Raw genomic sequence first — 12273 nt, 5'->3', positions numbered from 1 at the left:
ATAGCTCATGCTATCTGGAGATAAAACGACTGCTAATGCCATTATTCTGATTTACAACTTTTAAGATTGTGGAGAGGTTCCTACCACCTGCAGTTTTCTCTTGTGATACCTGGTCATGTTTTCCTAAAGTCCCGTGCGTGCAAGTCAGCTTCCACTCTTTAAGAGTATACATCTTGCACCCATGATTGCCAGGAGCTGAAAGCATGTCTGTACAACTCCGTAAAGAGAAGGCAATTTGGAAGAATCCGGTCTGGTTTTTGAAATCATGTGCGTTTAAGAGTCTTGCCCAAGATTATGTGGTGGTTGGAGATGGTGGTGATCTACGATAGATTCCATTAAATATTCTGGATCTGTTGTATATGGGGTGGTACACACATGAAGAATGACTATTGTGGCTCAAGGGCTCTGTAGTTTAGTGTCCAGATTCTGTGATGTCTTTAGACTCTGCTAATAATCCCGTTGCAATTGCAGCATATGATATCTGTGTCATGGCATAGCTTTGTTATGCTAAATTTTTTAGAAGTTATTTGGGTTTTTTTTTGTGGCAAAAGCAGTGATGTTTGGAAACATTTGTACAGTCAGCAATGGGTCATACAGAAAGGAGTGACAGGTGAGACATTATTATTCCATCCTGCATTGTCTCCACAAAGGTAGGCGCTTTTGTGAGTCTTAGCAATATTTTGCTAAGGCATAATATTTTGTGAATATCAAAGCTTGCATTGGCTGCATCCACTGTCCTTCAAGGAGTATGTGTTGAGCCTTGCTTTCTTACAATTAACACCGTATTTTGATTAAGAAGAAAAGACTGCATACCAACTCTTTAAAACTATGCATTTTATTGCTTTTATAACTCAAGCATCAATAATCAATAATCAGTCTTAATAACAAAGTATATTTTATGGATACATTTTTATAACACAAGTTAATGTAATGAGGTTTTGAGTAATGATTTTGTACACACAGTAGTACTGCTGTCTTGCCATTTGTTCTTTAGTACCATTTTATAGGAGTAGCTAAATATCATGGAGTGTTCATCAAAAGATTTGTGGCAAGAAGCAATAGGTCATTATGGGTGGATCAGTTGATGTAAGCTAGTCTCTGTGAAACAAAAGATACTCAGCTTTCCTTGGTTTTTCTCTTTGCTGATTCTCTCCTTGCAACATCCTCCAGGAGATGCTCAGAGAAAAGGTGGCCTTGAATTAGGTGAATTTAGGTGCACGAACCTCTCCTTCCCCCAGGCTGTGCTAGCACAGTGGAATTACAGGAAGAACAGGGTATTGGGACACAGTAAATCTTGAAGCCTTAGACCACAGTGGTGCATTGCAGTCCCAGTCTCTACCAGACATATCTCCTGAGCTGTTACACAGATCAAAAGTAAGAGATTAACCGTTATCCCTGTGCTAATGCAAATTGCATGCAGATTATTTCTGTTATCTCTCTAATGTGAGTATGAATTGAGATTTTTTTTTTTCTGTTTTGTATCTTCCAGCCATGAGCACTTGTCTGTAGTGGTGCTGCTGGTAATTAAAAGCATTGGGTTAATAGTGTCCACAGAACCACAGCATCCATCCCATTCTTTTTGCTTTTAGCAAAGGTCCAAAGTTTAGATGTCTAGAGAGAAATTATCTGAGGAAAACTTTGTCAAAGAAAGAACAGACTTTCCAAGAGAATTAGACAGCAATTTGTATTTCATCTTGCATGAACCCAACGCTGTGTCCAGCTGGGAGGCAGCAAGGTCTGGGAGCACCTTGGCTCTGTCACCAGCTTGGTCTTCAAATCAGGTCCTGCTGTTGAGCTCAAGGAGCTGCTAATCTTTTAGGGACTGCGGTGGGAATCACCTTTAAGATCACTTTTTTTCATACAAGATGAATCTGGTTTCTTGGATTAGCCATGGACTCATGTTAAAAAATGGGGCCATGCCTTCTGTTGGGGCCATTGAGTGCTTCAATTGGGTTCCTATCTCTTGTGTGACCTCATTCATTTCAAGGCACACATCAAGGCATCTCAGATTTTGGAAGCGTTCAAAATGGAGGTGGGTAACAAAGATTGTAAATTGGTCTGAGATCTAGCATTTGCCTCAGGTGTTTGTCTTGGGAGGTGGAAGATATGAAGAAACACTATATTCATTGCCAATCTGAAGATTGTGTTCTCGTTTTGGTATTTGATGTATGAAAAGGACCAGTGTGAAGTCCCCATCTACTCAGGAGATACCTTGAAAATTCATTTGAAAGAAAATGATCTCCATAGATGAACCATGTTTTAGGATTAGGCTCGTATTCGGCAAGGTGTTTGGATTTAATCCCAAGGCTAAAATTTACCCCCTTGCACTATTTAGGGCCTGTGCATTGAGTCCCATGTGAGATCTCAGATAGAATTGAAACGGCAATTAATGCTGTGTAGTCCAAGGACCTTTCATTCCCTGGACTCAGTTTTCAGAAGCACTTACAAGCACCTGAAAATTGGGGTCTAACCTGTTTTCCTAACTAGCCAGGCATGGTTTGCAACTATTTGTCCTCAAGGGACAAAGAGTTTTGAAACCCATTATTGGGAAAACTGGGGTACACTATGGGATATTAAAAATTGCAGGAGAAAAGTCAAGTTATGACTTAAATGCTAAGTTCTGACCCAGATATAGTACTCTTAGGGGAGCCGTTGGGTGTTGAGCTTTTCTAAAAGTATATCATTTCTATACAGAAATGCAGCAAGATAATACAGTGAAGGTTGGGGAATTTTTTTTTTCTTCTCAAAACAGTGCTTGCATTTTAATTAATGTATGTATCTTGTTTAAAATTAATTTGTTGCTTGAAGCTGACTGCAATTTCACATGCCTTTAGTGTGACTCAGTCAGTAATGCAGGTCTTGCTCCAAACTATGAAGTCACCAAAGGCCTGAGAAAAAAATTCAATAATGCCATTAATTAGAAACTGAGTGAAAAATTGCAGTATACTAGGTTTTTGAAGTGGAACCAGAATTACTTGTCTTGTGGTTACTCTTCTGATACAGGTTTCAATTTCTTCAATTAAATCTGGCTTTACAAGTGCATTAATGATAGCATAACTATCTGGTTATACAATGACAGGTGAAGGTATTGATTTAATCACAATCAGGAGTTTTACTTTTAAATCTCTGGCATAAATTCAGACTGCAAAAGAAACATGGCATCACATGGAGGGAGGAACTCTGAGGAATATTTCAAAGTCTGAAGCATTAGATCCCAAATGTTTGCAAATACAGGAGTGTAATCACAGTAAAAGAAATTGCATATGTATGAAAACCACATGAAAATCCATAGCATACATGTTTATAAAAGGTGGTCTATATCTATAGACATCTATGTCATAGATGTCTGTAACAGCAGCCAGGACACAGATGGTAGTAGCATGATCTTCCTCCTTGATGCCTTAATTATCTTTGGAAAGGGGCCTGAAGTCCTGATACCTGTAGAGCCAAAGGAAGGAGAGGTGCCAGCCCCTTTGCCTGTGTAAATCAGCATCCCTTCCTGTGTTACTCTGGGTTGTTCCAAGTGAGGATCTATCCTGGCAGAAGTTAAATCTGGATTAAAGGTCCTGGGCTGGTGGCTAGGTTTTTGCACCGAGATTGAAGGGAGCTAGTTTTGTTTGTTGTTTTTTGAGGGTTGGTTTTTTTTGTTTGTTTTTATCAGAATTGGAAAACTTCATTGGCTGTGGGGCTAAGGGTGAGATGGGGAGCCATTAGCTGTTGTTTCTGCCAGAGTGAAAAATACCAAGGCAAAAGTAATTGGGCTGGAGAGAGCATTAGATAGACCATGAGATATAGAAACTGGATTATTTGTTTTATCTTGGTGCAGTGGCCATTCACGTGATAACATTAGTTTCTCTTAAAATATAATTAACATTTTATTCCACTAAGCATCATTGTATGCTAGATGTTAGTGGGACACAGCACAGTATGTTGTAAATATGGGGTTTGGTGCCCAGATGGCTAATTCGGTGCTAATGTCATTATCAAAGGTTGCAGAGGAAGAATGTCCTGAAAGGTCTATTCCTCATGAAATCATCTCCTGTAGTTATTCAGATGTGACTAATGATGCATCTTCTGCAGAAACTTTATTTATTTGGTATGTCTTCTTATTAAGAAATGTTAGAAACAGAACAGAAAAAAAAAAAAAAAAAAAAAAAAAAGTAGAATCAGTTTTCTGTGCTTTTACTTGTTCCCTGATTAATTTTGGTCTTAGGAAAACAAAAACGTACATTAGCAATTTCACACCTTGTTACATCTTCTGTTTGCTTTCATCACATGCATGGCTGTTTTCGTGAATGGCAAACATAAACATAAATGATGTAATAACCCCCTGATTTTGAGTGTCTTGCTGAGAGATTAATGCATATGTGCAGATTACTTGTAAAGCAACCTATGAACAATTCACGATGTACATCCACTCTTTTTAGTGTCAAGGCAGGGATTTGAACAAGATTTCCACCTGTTTACATAAGAAACATGGGAGATTACAGTTTTATATATCCTGTCTCTTATGTGAATTTATTTTTTTAACATGTTGTACTCCAAATGGAAGTGCTCCATGGCTTGGTTTCTTTCTATTAAGAGGATGCTGCCCTTGCAGAAGCAGTGACCTTTGAAAAGCAAGTCTCAAGTAATCCTTTTATTTTCCTGCGATCATATAACAAAGTATCCAGTTGCAGGCTTTTAAGATGGAATGATTGCAGACTTTGTCTGCTTGCCCGGATTGGATTACATTTTGTTTGGCAAAAAAACCTCTAAAATACTTGTACCTTCCTTCCTTCAATTCAGAGCATCGTAATCTCTGTGCATTGAGGATACAGAGTAGTTGCCATATCATCTCAGCACTGCTGGGATTTATTGAATTTACTTAATTGGCCTTTATCTCACGGTTACACTTTAACGCTTCTTTTGAAAGAGATTCAAAAAGGATACAGTTACTCCATTTCTAATTTACTTTGAGAGTTGGGTTACTCATTTTCTTATCTTCCCTCCTTTTCCTGGTAGAGCAGAGGATTCTGCAGAGGCACGATTGAATGTGTTAGAGATGTGCATGACGAGAGATTTAAGTCCATGAAGCCGTTAACTAGCCAAGCTTTTTACACACTGCTTTTTAAAGAGCATGCTCTGTTTTAAGGGAGTAGGGAGTTTGACCAGCACTTCCGGATGACCAGTGGTGCATTTTGTGTTATACTGTGCTGATGCACACGAAGAAGAGCTAAACTCCCCTTGATGAACCTCACAGGGAAAGATTTTGCAGCAGAGTTCAGGAACACTTGCATCGTTCTCTTGTTTTTAAAGCACTTGTGAGCCTTGATCCTAGAAACACTTCAGGAAACCTCAATAAAGTGGATGAAAAGTCCATTATTTGATCAGGCAATCTTGACACTGAGAACTGCATGGTTTTCGCCTTCCTGAGAGGTATTCGATACTGCGGGAATCTGAGGTCTTCCCTTGCTGCACTTCTCAGGTTTGCTTTTGCTAGTAGGAATTTAAAAAAGCTTAATGCTCAGCTCTGGCTTTCTCCATCCTGCCAGACCTCTGCTGAGAGCTCTGCAAGTCTGGGATGGGCACTGCAGGGATTTAGGGGCACTGGAGAACAGCCCTGAGGGGGCACAGGTCCCTTTTTCTGAGTACTGTGGTGTCTCCACCCCCTATATATAGCGTCCAAGTGGCTCATGATAAGAAGTGATCAGTATCGTCTATTTAACTACGGTTGTAGAATCAGCTGTTACTTGGCAGCACCACCCCACAGTGAGACTGGTTTTCTGATGCTTCTGAAAACCATGTAGCTGACTTTGTATTAGAAGGGAAGTTAATCCTATTTTAATGAAGTTTGCTACTTGCTGTGTCTTCTCTGGGCTAACACATCTGACCATACATATGTGCATTGACCACATATCTCACATGCACAACTCAATTTGTTGTGCACATGCATGCACAATGCATATTTAGTCACCTGGATTAATTAATGGAAAGTTCTATACTAGATTAGCATTGTGAGTCTAGGTTGTTATTTGCCTTCACGTAGCCCAAAAAATCGTGGAGGACATCGCTGAGGGTAAGGTGACTTTTACAGATGAAAAATTGTTGGTGATCACTGTGCAGTGCCTACATAAATAAAATTATATTCATTCAAGTCAAGGTGGCTTTTACTTACTCAGTGCAGCATCTGTGAGCACGGTGGTGGATGCACAGCTAAAAAGCGAGTGTTGTCTGTGCAGGTTGATGCCAGCTCTCCAGCAGAAAACAATATGGAAATAGCCAACACCTTTCAGGATCCTCCAAGAGCCAACTGGGGGAGAGATTAGTAAACAGGAGTGAGAAAAACTGGGCCTGAAAAGAGACTGGGGGAGCTTGATTTAAAAGAGAAGGCTTGCTGCTAGCCTTCAGTCCAGGGATAATTGTCTGGAGCTCTTCCCTTACTCTTTTTGGCTGAAGATCAGACCTGGCAAAATTAATTTGTTTGTTGTTTTTATTTTACTTAATGGGTTGGGGTTTTTTAGTATTGTGATAATTAGCTAGTCCTGCATATAAGAGAAGTCCTTTTTTTTTTTTTTTTTTTTTTTAATAGTTCCAAATACATTTTGGAAGATAAAATGTGGTTGTTTGCTACTGCTATTTGTTCTCAGTTCCCCATATGGCCACAAAAGTCTTTACAGTGGGTCTCCCCATCCCCCCTGTAAACCTTGCCAAGAGCTGACCTGTGTGGAGGGTGGGTTGAAGGCCCTCATCCAGACACCGGCTGTTTTTCCCTCTAGAGAAGCTGCTCACAGCCCTGTAAATTAGAGACTATGGATTTCTCCCATCCCATTTTCTTTTCACTCAGTGTTGTTTCCTAATCTCTGGCATGAAATACCTGGGGTGTTTGGGTTGCATTGCCCATAGCAACTTTTGCTAAGGAGCTGGCGGGGGTGGTAACAACCACAACTTGAAAAGTCTCTGCAGATATCAGACTGAAAACAAAGGATCAAGCCTGTTTCTGATGCTCATGTGTGCTGCAAAGGGCAGATAACCTTTCAGGGCTGCATCTTAAAATAATAAGCAGAACTGGTATAACTGCTTTAATGCTGCCGCTTCCCCAAGCACACCGCAAGCTTCCGAACCGTGATTGCCATTAAAATCTTTACAGTTGCCATTTTCGAGGAATTAGCATCACTATGTGAGCTGTAACACCCCAGTGATATTTATGGAGAGCAATTGAATTATAAAGGTTTTAAAGGCCTGGCTACCCTGTTCCTTGCTTCTGGAAGGAGGGGGCTGAAAGATGCCTAGGCTTTAACTACTGTCCAAGCCAAAAATAAATAGTGAAGGAGCCCATGTAATCCAAGGTCTTCTGAAAAATACATATCTTCAGAGCAGCTGAAAGAAAGCAATACATAACCAGTATGTAATTCTGATAATGTAGCCCTCTGACACATTTGAAAAGGCAAAGTGTGGGGTTGTGTTTGATAAGTGCTTGAAAAGACAAGGTTGATGTGTAAGCTGCCAATGGTAGTACATGTTGTTACTTTGCTCAGGTGGCTTTTGCTGGTCAGATCCTCAGCTGCTGAAATTCTGTGTGAGTCCAGTTGTTAAAAGTGGCTAAATACCACCAAGGTAAAAGAAGACCCCACTGATCTGCAGTAGCTGAGGATTGCCTTGTATTTGAGGATGTGCTGACTAGTTTGACTTCTAAGCAGGGGACTGTCTAAGCAGGGACAGACCATCTTACTAACCATGGGTTTTGTCTGTTCTTTTTCTCCTGTCTTGCAGCACCTTCTCCAGTCAGTAGTGTGAAAAAAGGGAAGATAACTAAAAATAGCATCTCCCTTTCCTGGCAGGAGCCAGATCGACCCAACGGCATCATCCTGGAATACGAAATCAAATATTTTGAAAAGGTGTGACAGACTGATTGCTGAGCATCCCAAGTATCTTCTCTTTACTGTCCTCTTCTTTGAGTTATAATTATTTGAGTCATAGAAGGGAATGGAGTGATTTTATGCATAAATCAATGTCAGATTGATTTTGCAGTAAATGATTAGGAAGACTTGAAATGAGGGTGTTGTTTTCCATTAGTGTGCCACTTCTCTTGAACAAATACATTAAATCTGCGTGTCAGATTCCTCTCTGGCCTTATCAAATTAAGATAGAGCCTGCTCATTTGTTAAAAATGGGAGGGGCTGGGGATTGAGTGTCTGTCTCCTCCTGGAAACATCAGGCTATCCCTTGCCTTTGGCATTTCAATTTCTCACTTGATTTTGCATCCACATGTAAGGAGAGGAGAAAGGATTTGCAGAGAGATTGTATCTGCTCTGACGTGAAGAAGAGCATCCTAGCTGAAAAGCTTGCTTGGGTTTTCCAGCTCTTGCTCTTGATCTCATGGAAAACACTCTCTCTTCTTACAAAACTTACCTCTCCCAGTCTTCAAGTGGTAACTTGTTCTTTTCCTGCAAAATTAATGCAGTTTAAATGAAAATGGTAACAAATGCACTTTGTCTAAAGAGAATCTTTAGAGTGATGCAGCCGTAGATCTTTGAAAATCCTAGATTTCCAGAAATCGGGTTTGCAAGAGTTTTACAGAATAACAGTTTCTTGCCTTACCTGGGTTTGCAAGGTGTTCTTTTTTCTTCTGAAACAGCCAGGCTTTCTACATGAAAACAAGAGGAAAATAACAAAATTGAGTAACAATTCACTTTTTTGGGGGGGTTGAATTTCTATTTTAAGGAAGATCTTTCATTAGTTTTGTCTATGACCCAGGTGAAAACACTCAACATGGACCAGCACTGGTCCTTACTCCTCTTTTCTTTCTCGGACTATGGGGAGGGACCTGCTCAAGCAGCCCACGCAAAGAGTGAAGAGAATTTCAGAAATGTTCTGCATCAGGATAAAATCAACGTTATTTTTGCAGATGAGGGAGCTTGGGCAAGGGCACAAGATACATGAGTGTGGCTTAAATAGGGATTTTTCAAAAAGATTAAAGCACAAAGCAAGAATCATGATATGCTATTGCTGGAAATAATCCATTACTTGTTCTTTTATTAATTTGTTTGAACGACTATTCTGACACACTGAATCCTTACTGTGGAGTGGCCTGGGAAGATGAGTATTTAGAAACCTTGATAATGAGCAAATAATTAAAACAAAATAAATCCATATATTGGTTCCTTTACTTAGTTTGTTTTTAAACAAATTGGGAGTCGTGGAAGGCTTAAAATGTTGTATTTGTGATCCAGAGCTAGCCTCAAATAGCTTCAGTAAATAGTTCTTCAAGTCGTTTATAGGGAGGTAGCTACAGCTAGTCAGAGTTTATGCTGTCTTTAATTTATTTCTTTCAGGCTGATAGTAAAGTTTAGTGTTTTTCATAGGAAAGCGCAAGTGTTTAAAAGTTTGCAGAAGTCAACAGTGTATTGAAAACCTAACTGAGCTGACATACAAGCAAAGATGTGATCTAATATTCACTTACTGCTTTTTAACCAGTTGTTGAGTTAGATTTGAGTTGCCGTCCTTAATCCTTCTTGTTTGTTGCTACTGTCATTTATATTCTCTCGGTGTTCAGCTCTTTATTAGGGTAGATTTGCAGCATTCATTTCCAAGGGATGAGAATGAAATATATTAAATGTTTTGGTAAATTTAGTTTTGTCAGATCACATTCCTTTGAGAGAAATCACTCCTTAACAAGAAAAGAAAAAGGGCATGTATATATACATACACATTTCTCCAAAACAGTCTTGGCTAGCTACAAGCTTAAATGAGAAAATCTGTAATCCTAATTTGGAGATTCCCAGGACCTTACCCAGGCATATTACTGTCTATGCAAAGTTGCCCATTAAATTAAAAAATAAAAATATAAATCAGTTCAGATCCTAAGATCTATGCAGAAATCGTGGTAGGGAATTACTAAGAACTCCTGTTTACGTCATAATAATTTGGATCTGAGAGGATATGGTGAATATAAAACAGTTTCCAAGTTTGTAGACCTTAATTTATGAGCTCTTGTCTAGATTGTGTTACAGTAAATAATTCTAAGAGTAATTACCAAGCATTTGAGTAAAATTTTAATCAAAGAACTGAAACTCTTTCATATTAGAAACTGATGTAAATGAAGATTTATTTCAGCAATTTTTCTTCAAGTTCATTCCTTCAGAAAAACAATGCAAAATTAGGCATTTTTCTGGAGTTTTGGTTTATTACTCCTTTCCCAAAGTCTAATTTGTGGTTCTAGAAATGCCAGCATAAAGTTGTACAATGTACCATATATTACTGTCTTTTAGAAGTGATTACATTACTGAGAAGTCATTTTGGTATAAATTAAAATCCCTTTCTAAGGCATTTGAACTTTTTGCTTCTTCCCCATGTCTTGGGTTTGATCTCTGTAGGATGAACCTTTCCATTGCCCCAGGCCATGTACATCCTGAGCAATGGAAAGCTGCTCCTACTGCAGATGCCAGATTGGTCCCTTCATTGTCATTTATGGGTGGAAAGTCACTCTACTCTGTTTCATACCTCCTAGTCATTGATTAAAAAAAGAAATCAAATCTCACATTTTGTATTGCAGAAAGGTCCTTGAGAGAGGGGCTTTTGAGGCAGAGATCCTCAAAAATGTGTATTTCAGTCATCCTTTGTGACATTGCTGTGGGGATTGTTAAGAGTCTGTCTTCTCTGAAAACCACTGTTTGTGTGTGTGAACTTTGTGGTTTTTTTGGGGGGGTTTGGGAAAAGGACCAAGAGACGAGCTACACCATCATCAAATCCAAAGAGACAACGATTACTGCAGATGGCTTGAAACCAGGCTCAGCGTACGTCTTCCAGATCCGAGCCCGGACAGCTGCAGGCTACGGTGGCTTCAGCCGAAGATTTGAGTTTGAAACCAGCCCAGTGTGTAAGTCCTTTTAATTACTGCCAGCCAGTGTCTCTGGAACGGGTACCAGAAACAAGTCAGGGGATCAATAGCTTTGCAGAGAGCTCTTCCTTGTCCTGGCCTCATCCCTTGACTTTGGAAGCATCAGGCACATCATGACCAAGCACTAGACAGATGAACACACCTCTCCTTGCTTCCTCGGCCCACATGGTGAGGCAGGAGGTGAAGTCAGGATGTCTTCAGGCTTCCGAAATTCATAGTGTTCCCTGCTTAGAAAAATCTTGTATTTATGAGAGGTGACACAAGAGAGGACAAGGGCTATCTTCTCAAGAGGGATGGGGATGAGACCTGCTCCTCCACACCTCTTAATGGCTGTCTGCAGGGGATGCTGAGCTCTCTTAAATATCTGCATCTGGTGAAAAATCCCTGAAATGGTTCTTCTCTGCAAGGGGAATAATTGAACCAGCATTAGCATCTTTTGATGTAAGCTCTTGTCAAGTTGAAAGATGGTTTCTGTTGGCTGGCAGTGCCACAGCCTTAAGGAAAGGAATTTGACTTGTGATCAGAAATGGGGAAAATGTGCACTGCAGGCACGGGACTTTTGCTTGGCCTGCTACAAATTTGTGGGCTTTGAATTATTTTTTTTTTTTTTTTAATGAATCCGATCATCCAGATCTGGATTCTGGAGCAGATTCTGTGGCAGAGTGAACTCTTGAGGCATGCAGAGTCTCAGCTGCTCTTTCCCCTGTGTTGAGGCGTAGCTGTGGTGAAATCATTTTTGTCCCCATTACCAAATTTTTGCAGAGGTGTCAGAGGTAGTTTTCTCCTTCAGAAAATATGTCCTATCTATTTCATCTTATACAACTGTCATTTATTAATTTTTTATACTGTTTGCATGGAAGAGAAATTTTGTGGTGGAAACACTCTTTCATTCCTGTGGAAAGGAGCCTATTTTCTGGATGTTTTAATTGGAAACTTAAATTCGTCAATACTGTGATTACTGTTACTCCCGTTCATTTAAAATTCATCATCTTTGAGAAGAAGATGCCAAGTTGTCTTTTCAATGCATGCTACCTTTGAATTTTAAAGGAATCATTATGTGTGTGCAGATGTAGCTGTGGAACCAGTGATTGAACTAATACAGTGCAAATTGCACCATGATGCAAACATAAATGCAATAAAAATGGTCTATTTAATGTATTTCTTACTGTATTAACCATTAATCGTGCCCTATAAGTGGCAACAAAATCATGTTATGCCAAAAGTTATTCTGTATTATAATAAGCAAATTTTTTTTGCAGTTGGAAAGTTTCTAGTTTAGAGTCATTTGAGTAATAGTGTTCCAGACTATTAATAAATAATACAGGAAATATATGCACATTTGATCCAGTACTGTTGGTAACTATGATCCTGGTCCAAAAATAATGACACTTCCA

At 39.5% G+C, this 12273-nt stretch overlaps 1 protein-coding gene across 10 annotated transcripts in view; it reads left to right on the top strand.

Moving 5' to 3' along the window:
* Positions 1 to 12273, top strand: part of EPHA5 (EPH receptor A5) — a 197037-nt gene that overhangs the window by 138365 nt on the left and 46399 nt on the right. For all 10 annotated transcript variants that reach the window (XM_032997735.2, XM_032997734.2, XM_032997732.2 and 7 more), the window contains 2 exons: positions 7753 to 7877; positions 10699 to 10858. In XM_032997735.2, coding sequence (XP_032853626.2) covers positions 7753 to 7877; positions 10699 to 10858 — 285 coding nt within the window. The remainder of the gene's footprint in view (positions 1 to 7752; positions 7878 to 10698; positions 10859 to 12273) is intronic.

Source organism: Tyto alba, unplaced genomic scaffold (assembly GCF_018691265.1).
Source record: "Tyto alba isolate M040663 unplaced genomic scaffold, T.alba_DEE_v4.0 Super-Scaffold_23, whole genome shotgun sequence".
In the NCBI taxonomy this organism is placed as follows: Eukaryota; Metazoa; Chordata; class Aves; order Strigiformes; family Tytonidae; genus Tyto; species Tyto alba.
Note: the sequence above shows the minus strand (reverse complement) of the source record. Positions and strands in the feature narration are given on the sequence as shown.